Source organism: Nerophis ophidion, linkage group LG10, assembly GCF_033978795.1.
Source record: "Nerophis ophidion isolate RoL-2023_Sa linkage group LG10, RoL_Noph_v1.0, whole genome shotgun sequence".
Taxonomy (NCBI): domain Eukaryota; kingdom Metazoa; phylum Chordata; class Actinopteri; order Syngnathiformes; family Syngnathidae; genus Nerophis; species Nerophis ophidion.
The window spans coordinates 53,013,354-53,030,914 of NC_084620.1; the positions used below are offsets into that span (position 1 = coordinate 53,013,354).

General features: G+C 37.8%; 1 protein-coding gene across 1 annotated transcript; it reads right to left on the minus strand.

Annotated features, from left to right (window-relative positions):
* Positions 1 to 6,621: 6,621 nt before the first annotated feature.
* LOC133559925 (islet amyloid polypeptide) lies at positions 6,622 to 14,799 on the minus strand. The gene is made up of 4 exons (XM_061911919.1): positions 14,689 to 14,799; positions 10,883 to 10,971; positions 8,974 to 9,108; positions 6,622 to 6,949 (listed from the first exon to the last, which is right to left on the minus strand). The coding sequence occupies exons 2-4, from the start codon at positions 10,960 to 10,962 to the stop codon at positions 6,781 to 6,783; spliced, it is 384 nt and encodes a 127-aa protein (XP_061767903.1). The 5' UTR covers positions 10,963 to 10,971; positions 14,689 to 14,799; the 3' UTR covers positions 6,622 to 6,780.
* Positions 14,800 to 17,561: the final 2,762 nt, after the last annotated feature.

Below are 17,561 nucleotides of genomic sequence, written 5' to 3' on the forward strand. Positions count from 1 at the left end.
GTCCCCAACCTTTTTGTATCCGCGGACCGGTCAACGCTTAATAATTTGTCCCGTTTTTTTGGCGTGTCTTAATGAAATTAAACAATGGATGTCCGCTAACTTTTTGCAACTCGACGCCAAAAAAACGGAATTGCTGATTATCGGTCCTGCCAGACACCGACCTCTATTTAATAATACAACTCTAACATTTGACAACCAAACAATTAAACAAGGCGACACGGTAAAGAATCTGGGTATTATCTTCGACCCAACTCTCTCCTTTGAGTCACACATTAAAAGCGTTACTAAAACGGCCTTCTTTCATCTCCGTAATATCGCTAAAATTCGCTCCATTTTGTCAACTAAAGACGCTGAGATCATTATCCATGCGTTTGTTATGTCTCGCCTCGACTACTGTAACGTATTATTTTCGGGTCTCCCCATGTCTAGCATTAAAAGATTACAGTTGGTACAAAATGCGGCTGCTAGACTTTTGACAAGAACAAGAACGTTTGATCACATTACGCCTGTACTGGCTCACCTGCACTGGCTTCCTGTGCACTTAAGATGTGACTTTAAGGTTTTACTACTTACGTATAAAATACTACACGGTCTAGCTCCATCCTATCTTGCCGATTGTATTGTACCATATGTCCCGGCAAGAAATCTGCATTCAAAGGACTCTGGCTTATTAGTGATTCCCAAAGCCCAAAAAAAGTCTGCGGGCTATAGAGCGTTTTCATTTCGGGCTCCAGTACTCTGGAATGCCCTCAGTTCGAGATGCCACCTCAGTAGAAGCATTTAAGTCTCACCTTAAAACTCATTTGTATACTCTAGCCTTTAAATAGACTTCCTTTTTAGACCAGTTGATCTGCCGTTTCTTTTCTATTTTCTCCTATGTCCCACTCTCCCTTGTGGAGGGGGTCCGGTCCGATCCGGTGGCCATATACTGCTTGCCTGTGTATCGGCTGGGGACATCTCTGCGCTGCTGATCCGCCTCCGCTTGGGATGGTTTCCTGCTGGCTCCGCTGTGAACGGGACTCTCGCTGCTGTGTTGGATCCGCTTTGGACTGGCATCTCGCGACTGTGTGGATCCATTATGGATTGAACTTACACAGTATCATGTTGAACCCGCTCGACATCCATTGCTTTCCTCCTCTCCAAGGTTCTCATAGTCATCATTATCACCGACGCGACGTCCCACTGGATCATTATTGTCACCGACGTCCCACTGGGTGTGAGTTTTCCTTGCCCTTATGTGGGCCTACCGAGGATGTGGTTGTGGTTTGTGTTGTGGTTTGTGCAGCCCTTTGAGACACTAGTGATTTAGGGCTATATAAGTAAACATTGATTGATTGATTGATTTCTTCTTTGTCATGAAAAAGGGACGTTTAGTCATGAAAAGTGGAGTTTTTTTGTGGTTGGTGCATTATTTGTAAGTGTATATTGTGTTTTTTATGTTGATTTAATTAAAAAATAATAATAATAAAAAATAAATATTTTTTTATTTTATTTTTATTTTATTTTTTTTAATAAAAAAATTATTCTGCGGCCCGGTGGTTGGGGACCACTGGGATAGACCAGGGCATTGGTTCTCAAATGGGGGTGCGCGTACCCCTGGGGGTACTTGAATGTATGCCAAGGGGTACGTGAGATTTTTTTTTTAAATATTCTAAAAATAGCAACAATTCAACAATCCTTTATGAATATATTTATTGAATAATACTTCAACAAAATATTAATATAAGTTCATAAACTGTGAAAAGAAATACAACAATGCAATATTCAGTGTTGACAGCTAGATTTTTTGTGGACATGTTCCATAAATATGTTAAAAAAAAAAATTTTTTGTGAAGATATGTTTAGGATTAAGATCATGAATACAGATGGATCTCTATTACAATCCCCAAAGAGGGCACTTTAAGTTGATGATTATTTCTACATGTAGAAATCTTTATTTATAATTTAATCACTTGTTTATTTTTCAACAAGTTTTTTAGTTATTTTTCTATCTTTTTTTCCAAATAGTTAAAAAAAGACCACTACAAATGAGCAATATTTTGCACTGTTATACAATTTAATGAATCAGAAACTGATGACATAGTGCTCTATTTTACTGCTTTATCTCTTTTTTTCAACCAAAAATTCTTTGCTCTGATTAGGGGGTACTTGAATTAAAAAAATGTTCACTGAAAAAAGGTTGAGAACCACTGGACCAGGGGTATCCAAGGTATGGACCAAGGGCCATTTGCGGCCCTCAGCTAAGTTTTTGACGCACCAGTACGCACAAGACAGTCCCATACCCCATACTCTCTGAGTACTCCCCATAGGACTTCCCGTGGGACACGGTCGAATGCCTTCTCCAAGTCCACAAAGCACATGTAGACTGGTTGGGCAAACTCCCATGCACCCTCAAGGACCCTGCCCAGAGTATAGAGCTGGTCCACAGTTCCACGACCAGGACGAAAACCACATTGTTCCTCCTGAATCCGAGCTTCGACTATCTGGCGTAGCCTCCTCTCCAGTACACCTGAATAGACCTTACCGAGAAGGCTGAGGAGTGTGATCCCACAATAGTATATATGTGTGTATATATATATATATATATATATATATATATATATATATATATATATATATGTGGAGAGGCGCAGCAGACAACCCTGCCCAAGATGGCAACAAGGAGGCGGAGAATGCGGCGGAGAGGCGGGGCGTGCCGGGAGTGACGCCGCCGCAATCGAATTCAGGTGCATGGCTCACACACCGGGAAACGATTAACATTTCTCCTGACACTGTGTAAAAGGGGAGAAGGAGGAGAGATAGAGGAGGAAGGAGGAGAGTCCGCAGCGGATGAGAAGCGAGAGCAACACAGAGCGCAAGACGAGAATGACTTCGACGGCGGCTGAAAAGCAGACCGGTGTGGCGTAGTGGAAGAGTGACCGAACGCAACCCGAGGGTCCCTGGTTCAATCCCCACCTAGTGCCAACCTCGTCATGTCCGTTGTGTCCTGAGCAAGACACTTCACCCTTGCTTCTGATGGGTGCTGGTTAACGCCTTGCATGGCAGCTCCCTCCATCAGTGTGTGAATGTGTGTGTGAATGGGTAAATGTGGAAGTAGTGTCAAAGCGCTTTGAGTACCTCAAAAGTAGAAAAGCGCTATACAAGTACAACCCATTTATCATTTATTGAAAAATAAAGAAGTCAAACCTGCTCAAAAGTATGTCCTGCCTGGGTGGTCCATTGAACCCGCGCAACGACGGCAGGAGACTGTCACAATATATATATATATATATATATATATATATATATATATATATATATATATATATATACACACATACATACACATATATATACATACATATACATATATATACACACACATATATATACATATATACACACATATATATAAATATACATATATACACACACATACACATATATATATATATATATATATATATATATATATATCAGATGTAATGTAATAGGAGCTTTAAATAGGTAAAGGTATTATCTAAATGCAGCTACAGTTGTTTGCATTTGACAATCATTTTTTACAATTGCGGTGGTGAGGAACTCCCATTGTTTGATTTCCGATGACAATTGCACCGTAATGTCGCAGATTAATGGGGTGGTGAAATAGACACAAACCATTCCATCAGCCTCCATTAGCTCGGTGATAAACACTTCCACGCCGGATGGCGTCTGAAGTGCAAATGCTATTTGCGATTTTTGCATGAAGTAATCCACGGATCTTGACATGATCCCTGTTGTGCGCTTGCCGCATAATGGCTGCATCCCGTCATTGATTCATCAGCAAAAGCTGGCACTTGTTCATTTTTGGAGAAGCCTTTTATGTCGGTTTTAGCGAGGTATGGGAGTATAGATGTCACGTGTCGCAGAAGGTCAGGTCACTGGTAATCCAACACAGGTTGGTATTGTGCGTCATCCCACCCTCAGTGGCCATTAGGCTACTCTGCATAAGCATAGCAGGAAGTCATCCTGACATAACACACCTTTTTGCAACATTACCAACCACTTAGAAGGACATGTGGTACTATATACTATTATATGCATCAATACAGTGCATTTTCATTCAATTCATCCCTTTTAATGCTTATTTAGTTTTTACTATTTTTTCATTTGTTTGTATAGCTGTATTTTATTTATAGAATATTATGTAATTCTTGTGATTTTTATTATTTTTTATTGAATTATTCTACCTTTTACTTTTCTATGTTTAATCAGTAAAGCACTTTGGGGCAGGAGTGTCTATTTGAAGATTTTTGCTGTACAAATAAATGCACCCTGACCTAAACCCAAACTATTATAAATAACATTTAATGTTAGCTACCTGAACAACCTGTTTTTTTTTGCACATTCTTCCAATAGTGTTGGCCTCAAATCTATTTCTAAATTAATATATATAACTAAATCAGGTCAAAAGTCTTCAATACATCATTTTTGTACAACAAGCGGAGATGACGAGTGTATTGGAAAAGTTATAATTGCATTGTTGTTCAACAGACAGTTAACACAAACATGTTCAACATAGTTCCCTCAAAATGTCAATTTTAATAAATGTGTTTGATGGCAATAATGACACTCCTCTTGACAAAATTGCTGCATTTCAGCTAAATGTTTTGCTTTTCTGACATGGACATGTTTCTTCAGCATTGTCCACATGTTTAAGCTCTGCCACTCCCAGCCTGTGGAATGCTCTCCCTGACCACCTGAGGGCACCACAGACTGTGGATTTTTTTAAGAAAGGCTTGAAAAAAACATCTTTTAAAAAAAGCATTTTTATAGATCTATGCATACTAGTTCTAGCTGTTGTACTGTTCTAGTTTTTATTCTTATTTTTTTTATATTTGTTATGGTTTAACAAGAGGAATAACGGCAAACTGACACCAGGTGGCAGTAGTGTACAGAGATTTAAAATATATAAAGTAAATATATATATATAATAATAGTAGTAATAGACAATACTAATAAACTATAGAATGGTTTGTGTCAAAAACCCAAGAGTGCGTATGGTGTAAGACTATGTGAAGTATTTAATTGGAGCGTTTTACCATAAGTGTTGGAGACGCGGTGCTGTCAGACAAGGGCGAGGCAGGCAGGGAAGTACAAGGGCCTAGGCAGGGTCGAAAGGCAGGAGCGAGTCGTCGTTGTACGGAGGCAAGCGAGGAGTCGAGGAACAAAGGAGGCAATCAGAGGAAGAAGGCGACGGAGGGTACTGCGGGGACACGGGAGAAGACAAGGGACAAGTCAAGCCCCGGAGAGGAAACAAGACGGTTACTGTTCACCATATGAGAACTAAGTTCCCCCCTGATCCTTGGGTCCACTGGTCCCTTTATACAGCTTAACGTCATCAGTCACAGGTGTGCAGGTTGACTGATCGTCTGCAGGCTTGAAGTTGCGTGGGCGTGCTGCGATCAGCGTGAGCGGGGGCGTGTCCGGGTGCGCTGTCGGCGGGTCCTCTGAGTAGACCCGCAGACTCCGCATGTACCACAACAATTGTTTTAATACACTGTAGCACTTTGAGGTTGTTTACTCAAAGTAAAGTGCTTTCTACAAATAAAATATATTATCATTATTATTATCAAGTCAGGACTTTGGGAAGGCCATTCTAAAACCTTCATTCTAGCCTGATTTAGCCATTCCTTTACCGCTTTTGAGGTGTGTTTGGGGTCATTGTCCTGTTGGAACACCCAACTGGGCCCAAGACCCAACCTTCCCCCTGATGATTTTAGCTTGTCCTGAATAATTTGGAGCTAATCCTCATTTTTCATCGTCCTATTTGCTCTCCTTATATATATATATATATATATATATATATATATATATATATATATATATATATATATATATATATATATATATATATATATATATATGTATATATATCTATCTATATATATATATAGATATATATATATACATATATATATATATATATATATATATATATATAGATATATATATATACAGTACATATATATATATATATATATGTATATATATCTATATCTATACATATATATATATATATATATATATATATATATATATATATATATATATATATATATATATATATATATACATATATATATATATTGTTGCGTTTTGACCAGGTGTTCCTCCTTCTGGTAATTTAACTGCTGGTCACCCCCAAGTTCTTTCGATGACACATAAGCTGATTCTAAATGAATCCCAGAAAGAGTAGGTATTCTGACATTTTATTCCAAAGCTTTGGGAGACCACTCTATGAACAACACATTCAAATCGCATTGCCCAAGTTGATCTAACATTCAAACGGGAAGAGACTACTTCTTGAATCCGCAAACAACCCCCACCCTCCCCAGATGGGACATACAGGTTCATTGTTCAACTAAAGATAAGATATTTAGGGAGTACTCCAACTCCATATATATATATACATATAGTCATATATATATTAATATTAGTTTTTGTTTTGTTTTGTTTTTTTAAATCAATTGTCCTAAAATTAGGATCCATCTGGAATCAGCTTGAATTAGAACCCTGCTTTACATGTGAGTCCATGTTCTTCTTGTGCACCCTCATGCAAACATGTGGATCAAACACCTCGGTTGTTGATCAAGTTGAAGACTTTATTACAAACATGGAATGTTGTATGGCTTCACACTTTGTTTATCTTAATAATTTTATTGCCAGAGCATGTTACTGTCAAGCAGCAGCCCAAACAAAAGAAAGAAAAGTGAAGGGGAAAGTAAACATGGGGTTAGAGTTGGTAGGCGATGGACGCCACTAGAGGGGCAGGTAGTGGCCCGGTAGCTCCCTCTTGCCGTAGGCGGCCGAGCCCACGTTGGTGGGAGCGTACACCGTCCCTATGGTATTACTGGAGCGCACCAGGAAGTCTGCTAACCTCTGCGTGACACAGGTGGCCGTCTTGCACTTCCTTTTCTCCACTGGATGGCTGCCAAGACCACATAAAAGAAGTAAAACACACAGTTTGGACATGAACTCACAGTCCTGGTCAAAAAAGTACGTACTATAGCTGTCAGGACTTTCCAATCATTTCTTATTTCTTTGTAATCGTCAGGCTTTCTCCTGACAGTTTGTTTGTGTTTTAGTGTTTTTCCTCTGCATTTGTCTTGGTTTCCTCTGTGTCTTTATTATTTCCTGTTTTTAGTTCCTGTCAGCGCTCTTATTTTGTCTGTTTCCTGTTTTCACCACAGCCGCAGCTGATTGGCACCTGGCCACACCTGGTGTCAATCAGCCCGCTCCTATTTGAACCTGTTTTGTCCTCCAGTCGGGTGCTGGATTATTGTATTGTCATGCCGTTGTCGCTCTTGTCGCATCGTGTCGTATCTTGTCTTGTCTATGCAGCGTTTTAGCTTACTGCCTTTTGTTCCCTGCTTCCAAGTTTGTTTTTATATTACCTGTACAACTTCTGTTTCCTGTTCGATTCTTGCTAGCTTCCATGCTAAGTTCCTTTTGTTTTCTAGCTCCCATGCTAACTCTCTTAGTTTGTTATCCGCCTCGTGCGCGCTTTGTGTTGTACCCCTTTTATTTGTTCTTTTTCTATTATTTTAATTAAAACATGTTTACCTGCAAAATGCCTGCCTCCTTCTCTGCATCTTGGGGTTCGTCACAAACAAACTCTGACCGAAATGTAGGGATTGGAGCACATACTTGTTGCTCACTAGAAACATTCATGAAGTTTGCTTCTTTTATGATTTTATTATGGCTGTACCAAATATGTGAGCAATCAAAAGTATACGTACAGCAATGTTAATATTTGCTTACATGTCCCTTGGCAAGTTTATGTCAGAGTTTTTTTGTGACGAACCCCAAGATGCAGAGATGGAGGCAGGCATGGAGTAAGAAAACATGATTTAATTTAAAGACTCAGACAAAAACAAACAAAGGGTACAAAAAAAAAGCGCGCACGTGGGCGGATAACAAACATAACGGCTTAGCGTGGGAGCAAGCAGGTATCGAGCTGGAAACAGAAGTCCATCCATCCATCCATTTCATACCGCGTATTCCCTTTCGGGGTCGCGGGGGGCGCTGGCGCCTATCTCAGCTACAATCGGTCGGAAGGCGGGGCACACCCTGGACAAGTCGCCACCTCATCGCAGGGAAACAGAAGTCGTACTTATAATATGAAAACAAACTTGGAAGCAGGGAACGAAAAACAGTAAGCTACAAACATCTAACGAAATATAGCTTACCGCTACGCTGCAAAGATATGACACGACACGACAAGAGCGACAAGAAGTGACATCGACAAGACAATAATCCAGCGCTCGCCTGGAGGACAAAACAGGTTCAAATAGGAGCGGGCTGATTGAGACCAGGTGTGGCCAGGTGCCAATCGGCCACAGCTGAGGGAAAACAGCGCACAGGGGGAAAAAAAAAAGGAAACAGACAAAATAAGAGCGCTGACAGGAACTAAAAACAGGAAAGTGGCGAGCCTGACAGTTTACCTGCAATAAGGCGCTTTTGGTAGCCATCCACAAGCTTCTGCTTACATTTCTCACCACAAAATTCCTGCAGTTCAGCTAAATGTTTTGCTTTTCTGACATGGACTTGTTTCTTCAGCATTGTCCACACCAAAACCTTCACTCCAGCCTGATTCACCCGTTCCTTTACCACTTTTGACCCAACCTCCACCCTGATGATTTTAGCTTGTCCTGAACAATTTGGAGCTAATCCTCATTTTTCATTGTCCCATTTAAAGCAGCAGTTCCATTGGCAGCAAAACATGCCCAGAGCATAATACTACCACCACCATGCTTGACGGTAGGAATGGTGTTCCTGGGATTAAAAGCCTCAACTTATATTGCTGGGTATTGTGGCCAAACTGCTCCATTTCCTCCAGAAGGTCTTATCTTTGTCCGTGTGACGTCAGAAAGGATTGTAATCTCAAGACAGCCATGACATGATGTTGTTTCCAAGTGTACAAAGACTTTTGACCAGGACTGTATACGCCACCTGTTTCTAGCGGCCAGGCCGCGCTGCGACCGTGTGGCCATGAGCCCAAAGAGGTTTTTGGAGAGCAGGAAGTTGGGCGTGGCGTCATCTGGCAAGAGGCTCTCCTCTCGGCCAAATGAGCTGGAGCTGAAGTGTCTGCATCAGGAAAGAGAAGTGCTGTTAGACGGGTGATGATGTCGCTGCTGTTAGAGGGATGATGATGTCGCTGCTGTTAGAGGGATGATGATGTCGACAATGGTCTTAGGAGAGAAGGCAAAATGGCCTTTTCAAAGCAGTCGCTCAATCTCTCGCCGCACTTTCCCATCGGATGAGCACAATCTAGTCCATATTTGTAGCCCACGTGTCTGTTATCAACCTGCCCAGGAGCTTGTGTGAAATGGGACAGGAGGTTGTGTCAAACAGGACTATTAGGACTATCAGATGTGCTCACCTGTGCCTGGTTTGAAACTGCCCAGGAGGTTGTGTAAAAGGGGACTATTAGGACTATTAGAAGGCCTCACCTGTGTCTGGCATGAAACTGCCCAGGAGGTTGTGTAAAAGGGGACTATTAGGACTATTAGAGGTGCTCACCTGTGTCTGGCATGAAACTGCTCAGGTGGTTGTGTAAAAGGGGACTATTAGGACTATTAGAAGTGCTCACCTGTGTCTGGCATGAAACTGCCCAGGAGGTTGTGTAAAAAGGGACAGGAGGTTGTGTCAAACAGGACTATTAGGACTATTAGAAGTGCTCACCTGTGTCTGGTATAAAACTGCCCAGGAGGTTGTGTAAAAGGGGACAGGAGGTTGTTTCAAACAGGACTATTAGGACTATCAGAAGTGCTCACCTATGTCTGGTATGAAACTTCCCTGGAGGTTGTGTAAAAGGGGACAGGGGGTTGTGTCAAACAGGACTATTAGGACTATTAGAAGTGCTCACCTGTGTCTGGTATAAAACTGCCCAGGAGGTTGTGTAAAAGGGGACATGAGGTTTTTTGAAAGGGGACACTAGTTTGTGTAAAAGGGAACTATTAGGACTATTATAAGTGCTCACCTGTGTCTGGCATGAAACTGCCCAGGAGGTTGTGTAAAAGGGGACAAGAGTTTGGTAAAAGGGAACTATTAGGACTATTAGAAGTGTTCACCTGTGTCTGGCATGAAACTGCTCAGGAGGTTGTGTAAAAGGGGACCGGAGGTGGTTTGAAAGGGGACAATAGTTTGTGTAAAAGGGAACTATTAGGACTATTAGAAGTGCTCGCCTGTGTCTGGCATGAAACTGCCCAGTGTCATGTCTGTGTGATTATGTTTTGTTTTTTTGACACTCAGTTCCGGTTTTTGCACTTCCTGGTTTGTTTTGTTACCATGACAACTCATTAGTTTTCACCTGTTGTCATGTCTCACACCTGTTTTTTCTTATCATGTCACTGCTATTTAAGCCTGTCCGTTTCTGTTGTTCGTCCTGGCAACATCACCTCTTGCACCCATGATATCCATGCTGCTTTTTTCTCATACCCTTGTTCTCGTCACAGTAAGTGTTTTGTAGTTATGTCTATAGTTTATGCCATAGTGCAAGTGTTTGTTTCCATAGCCAAGTTTTTGTTCTGCCATTGTGCGCGCCTTTTGTTTGCCTTTTTTTTGCAGTTATTGTGTTAAAATAAAAGATGTCTTTACCTTCACGCCATCTCCGGTCCAAGTTCCCTTGCATCTCGGGAAAACAACCACCTCATAGTCCAATTCTTGACACCCAAGAGGTTGTGTAAAAGGGGACTATTAGGACTATTAGAAGTGCTCACCTGTGTCTGGCATGAAACTCCTCAGGAGGTTGTTTAAAAGGGGACTATCAGGACTATTAGGATCGCTCACCTGTGTCTGGCATGAAACTACCCAGGAGGTTGTGTAAAAGGGGACTACCAGGACTATTAGAAGTGCTCACCTGTGTCGGGGGGCGGCAGCAGTGCAGTGCAGCAGCACAAGCAGCAGTAGCAGGAGCGCAGGTACCCTCAGGTGATACATGGTGCTTATCTGCAGGGAAAACATGTTGAAGTGAATATTACTGTAAGAATAATAGCATACAGCAGTGTCACTTTTCATTTCTCATTGAAAATGTATTTATTCAACCAAGTCAATCCTCTTTTAAGCCACAGAACTATTCAACTTTAATAAAAGTCAGTTAATGCATGTCGACAACATGAAGTCATCATTTAGAGAAAAGAAAAATGGAAGAAATGTGGACATTTTACACACAACTTCAATCAAATACTGATTATCAAAAGTCATGAAGAATATTACAAAAATGACCAACTATTCGTGAATGGTAGTTAGTAGTACTGTTCAACTATTCATGAATGGTAGTTAGTAGTACTGTTCAATTAATTAGGAATGGTAGTCAGTAGTACTGTTCAACTATTTATGAATGGTAGTTAGTAGTACTGTTCAACTATTCATTAATAGTAGTTAGTAGTACTGTTCAACTATTCATGAATGGTAGCTAGTAGTAGTGTTCAACTATTCATTAATAGTAGTTAGTAGTACTGTTCAACTATTCATGAATGGCAGTTAGTAGTAATGTTCAACTATTCATGAATGGTAGTTAGTAGTAGTGTTCAACTATTCATTAATAGTAGTTAGTAGTACTGTTCAACTATTCATGAATGGCAGTTAGTAGTAATGTTCAACTAGTCATGAATGGCAGTAGTACTGTTCAGGTAGTCATGAATGGTAATTAGTAGTACTGTTCAACTAGTCATGAATGGTAGTTAGTAGTAGTGTTCAACTATTCATGAATGGTAGTTAGTAGTACAGTTCACCTATTCATGTATGGTAGTTAGTAGAACTGTTCATGAATGGCAGTTAGTAGTACTGTTCAACTATTCATGAATGGTAGTTAGTAGTACGGTTCACCTATTCATGAATGGCAGTTAGTAGTACCGTTCAACTATTCATGAATGTTAGTTTGTAGTGGTGTTCAACTAGTCATGAATGGCAGTTAGTAGTACTATTAAACTAGTCATGAATGGCAGTTAGTAGTTATGTTCAACTATTCATGAATGACAGTTAGTAGTACTGTTCAACTAGTCATGAATGGTAGTTAGTAGTACTGTTCAACTATTCATGAAATGTAGTTGGTAGTACTGTTCAACTATTCATGAATGGTAGTTAGTAGTATTGTTCAACTATTCATGAATGGTAGTTAGTAGTATTGTTCAACTAGTCATGAATGGTAGTTAGTAGTACTGTTCAATGTATGAATGGTAGTTAGTAGTACTGTTTAACTATTCATGCAATGTAGTTGGTAGTACAGTTCAACTATTCATGAATGGTAGTTAGTAGTATTGTTCAACTATTCATGAATGGTAGTTAGTAGTATTGTTCAACTAGTCATGAATGGTAGTTAGTAGTACTGTTCAACTATTCATGACCATACAATTGAATGTCATTTTTAAGTGCATGCCCAATCAAATCTTTGTTTCATTTCAATATATTAATTGTAAAATATTACAAATTCATGACATAACCTTGATCTAGTATTCATTATTATTTTTTTCTGTGTTAAATGATTTATACAGCCTATTTATATAAATGAATATTATTTGTATGGCAGGATGTAATATTTGACACGATCAATAAACTGTTTTTATTATTTCATGGCAGGCTTTTGAGACATTATAAATTGTAAAATGTTACATATTCATGACATAAGTTTTATGTAGTATTCATCCATATTTTCCCGTGTAAAAATTATTTATTTAGACTTTTTATTTAATAGAATGTCATCTTTAATGAGTCAATAAACTGTTTTATTTATTTCCTGACTAAATTATGAGAAACATTATTCACAAGATATAGATTAAATGGAACATATTAAAAATTCATGACATAACCTTTGTACTGTATATACTTTTTCTGTGTGAAAAGATTCATACAGAATATTTTTTTTAAATAAATGTATATAATAGTATGGCAGAATGTAATATTTGACACGATCAATAAACTGTTTTATTTATTTTATGGCAACATTTTAAGAAAATAATTCACCATATAATCATATTTATTATTCATTATAAAATATTACAAAGTCTTGACATAATATTCACCCATATTCAAAAAATTATTCATAGAAAATATTTATATAAATTCATGGAATTTATATGACGGAAAGTAGTATTTTACATGACCAATAAACATTTTTTTTTAATTTTATGGCAGAGTTTTGAGACATTATAAATTGTAAAATGTTACATATCCATGACATACGTTTTATACAGTATTCATCCATATTTTCCCGTGTAAAAATTGTTTATTTAGACTTTTTATTTAATACAATGTCATCTTTAATGAGTCAATAAACTGTTTTATTTATTTCCTGACTAAATTATGAGAGACATTATTTAGTTTATTTTAGTTTTAGTTTATTAGGATCCCCACTAGTCCACACCGCAGTGGAGACTATTCTTCCTGGGGTCCAGGCAAAAAACATCACACAACCACAGAACAAACGATTAAAATGCAGTACAACATGATCCAATAATAAATTGTCATAATACAAAAATAGCAACAACAAAGAACCAAAAAATACTAATAAATGTTGTTACATAATAATTTTCATACCAAAGATAAAAATAGCAATATAAAAATAGATATACTGTATACATTTTTGCAAAAATAAAACAAAGAACCAATGGCCTAAAATATACACATTAGTGTACCAAGGACAAACAATAAGTGACGAAAAAGTATCATCCTTCCATTTATTATTCACAAGATATAGATTAATTGGAACATATTACAAATTCATAACAACATTTTTGTACTGTATATACTTTTTCTGTGTGAAAATATTCATACAGAATTTAAAAAAAAAATGTATGTAATTGCATGGCAGACAGTAATATTTCACAATGCCAATAAACTGTTTTATTTATTTCATGGCAACATTTTAAGAAAATAATTCACAATATAATCACATATATTATTCATTATAAAATGACATAATGTTCACATATTCTAAAAATTATACATAGAAAATGTTTATATAAATTCATGGAATTAACATGACGGAAAATAGTATTTTATATGACTAATAAACTTTTTTTTTTTCATTTCATGGCAGACTTTTGAGACATTATACATTTTGAAATGTTACATATTCATGACATGTTTTATGTAGTATTCATCCATATTTTCCCGTGTAAAAATTATTTATTTAGACTTTTTATTTAACAGAATGTCATCTTTAATGAGTCAATAAACTGTTTTATTTATTTCCTGACTAAATTATGAGAGACATTATTCCCAAGATATAGATTAAATGGAACATATTAAAAATTCATGACATAACCTTTGTACTGTATAAACTTTTTCTGTGTGAAAAGATTCATACAGAATAATAAATAAAAAAAATGTATGTAATTGTACGGCAGACAGTAATATTTTACAATGCCAATTAATTTTTATTTATTTCATGGCAACATTTCTTCACAATAAAGTGGTATTAAAATAATATATGTGTAGTAATTACCAGGTATTTCCTTTTTTTGTACTTCTTCTATGGAAATGATTCATGCAATGGAATATGACGTTAAAAAAAATATTTATTACAGTAAAATGCTAGCCCCACATGTTTTTTTCCAATCCAGTATCGGCAATGATGTGGCACAGCATGATGGCACCGACCACAGAGGTCAGAGGGAAGGGTAGAGAGAAATGAGAAGTAGTTTTAAGAGAAAACAAAGTACTTACCTGACAGAGTTGTGGTGCAGTCAGTCCAGAAGTGTGCCTGCCCGGCTCTCTCTCCGCGTTCACCGACGCTTATAAGCTGCAAGCACTTGTGTGACATCACAACATTTCCAGGCTGCAAGCACATGTGTGACATCAGCTCTCCAAAAATGCCCCGCCTTTTTTTTCCCCGCCCCGACAGGAAGGGGTCTTCCCCGCCATGGAAATTAATGCATGCACGCTTTGGGGTACGCACTTTGACCCTCGCCTGTCAGACGTGGTCTCCCCTCATCACTGTCATTAGTACGCGCACCTCAGAATCCCCTTTGGGGGGGGGGTACTGTCACGAGGGAAGTTGGGGGTCACCTGACTTTGGCTTCCCTCCGCACCTGACTTGATGCTGAATTATGAATGTTGGCACGTCATGAATAATGAATGGCAGGCGGCTAATTAATTTGAAGGACAAACAAGTGGGAATGAACAAGGTGGGAACAGTTTAGAGCAGGGGTCTCCAACGCGGTGTCCGCGGGCAGCAGGTAGCCCAAAAGGACCAAATGAGTCGCCCGCTGGCCTGTTCTAAAAATAGCTCAAATAGCAGCACTTACCAGTGAGCTGCCTCTATTTTTTTACATTGTATTTATTTACTAGCAAGCTGGTCTCGCTTTGCTGGACATTTTTAATTCTAAGAGAGACAAAATTCAAATAGAATTTGAAAATCCAAGAAAATATTTTAAAAACTTGGTCTTCACTTGTTTAAATTAGATAAATTCATTTATTTTTTTACTTTGGTTCTTATAACTTTCAAAAAGACAATTTTAGGGAAAAAATACAACCTTAAAAATGATTTTAGGACATTTTAAACACATATACCCTTTTACCTTTTAAATTCCTTCCTCTTCTTTCCTGACAATTTAAATCAATTTTCAAGTATTTTTTTTTTTTTATGGTAAAGAATAATAAATACATTTTAATTTAATTGTTCATTTTAGCTTCTGTTTTTTCGACGAAGAATATTCATGAAATATTTCTTCAAACTTATTATGATTAAAATTCCCCCAGAAATATTCTGGCAAATCTAGAATATATTTGGAATCAAATTTAGAATTTATTTTAAAATTTTTGTTCTGGAAAATCTAGAAGAAATAATGATTTGTCTTTGTTAGAAATATAGCTTGGTCCAATTTGTTATAAATTCTAACAAAGTGCAGATTGGATTTTAACCTATTTAAAACATGTCATCAAAATTCTATAATTAATCTTAATCAGGAAAAATTACTAATGATGTTCCATAAATTCATTTTTTAATTTTTTCAAAAAGATTCGAATTAGCTAGTTTTTCTCTTCTTTTTTTCAGGTGAATTTTGAATTTTAAAGAGTCGAAAATGAAGATAAACTATGTTTCAAAATTACATTTTCATTTTTTTCCTGTTTTCCCCTCTTTTAAACAGTTCAATTAAGTGTTTTTTTTCATCATTTATTCTCTACAAAAAATCTTCCGTAAAAGGAAAAAAAAATTTACCACAGAATGACAGACAGAAATACCCCTTTTTTTATATATATATAGATTTATTTAATAAAGGTAAATTGAGCAAATTGGCTGTTTCTGGCCATTTATTTAAGTGTGTATCAAACTGGTAGCCCTTCGCATTAATCAGTACTCAAGAAGTAGCTCTTGGTTTCAAAAAGGTTGGTGACCCCTGGTTTAGAAGGAAATAATTCCATAATAAATGTGCAAAACATTTAATAACATCAATCAACACTCTAATTACTTTGTGCGCCTTCATACTGTGTGGTCTCTCTGTCAGGTTTTTTATGTTATTATCAAACAATCAATCAATGTTTATCTATATGACTAGTGTCACAACCACATCCTCGGTTCAGATCCCACATCAGGGCAAGGAAAAACTCAACCCAGTGGGATGACAATGAGGAACCTTGGAGAGGACCGCAGACGTGGGGACCCCCAACCAATGTTTTTATTGATTATTTTGTATACCGTATTTCCTTGGGTATATAACATGCGCCTGCCTAGAATTACTGCCGGGTCAAACTCGTTTCGCAAAATAATTAGCGCATGCTTAGCAATACCGCCGGCTAAGGATTAAACGCCGGGTCGAACTCATTTCGCAAAATATTATTTTTATTAGCGCATGTCTAGAATTTCCGCCGGGTCAAACCCGTTTCGCCAAAAAATTAGCATATGCCTACAATTTCCACAGGGTCAAACTCGTCACGTCACGAGTGACACTTCACCCGTCATCATTTTCAAAATGGAGGAGGCTGATTTCAATCATTTGAAATCACATAAAGGGAAGAAGATTAAGAGCTATTCAGTAGGATTTAAGGTCCAAGCTATTAAATATGCTAAAAAGAACAGTAACCATTTATGTTTTATTGATATACCGTAGCTGCGTGTGTCAAATATGGGTCATTAAATGACTCCCGCCTCCTGGTGGTAGAGGGCGCTAGTGATCCTTCTTGCGACTACTCGGCTGCAGAAGAAGTGACAACAAGCAGCGATCGTTTATTTTTTCCTCTCGCTTGCACTTTTAACATGGAGGATTACATATCTAAAATAAAACAGTTTTCTAAACAGGACTTTCAATCGAAGCAGGAGGTAATAAAGGAAGATCTCCAATGAAACTTTTAAAACTGAAGAAAGATAAGGAAGACTTCTATAAACAAGTTATCGATGCTTTTGATCAGAAGGAGCTGCGCATGGACTTCATTTATAAGTAAAGGTAAGACCATAATAACGTTTTTTTTAATTAAATGTCCTTTTCATGATGGTATCCTTACATCACACTCAAATTTATAAGCGCAGGCTTAAATTTACCAAATGCCTTTGGTAAGCGCCGGAGTGAGAAGAGGTTTTAAATTTATATAGCGCCCCGGCG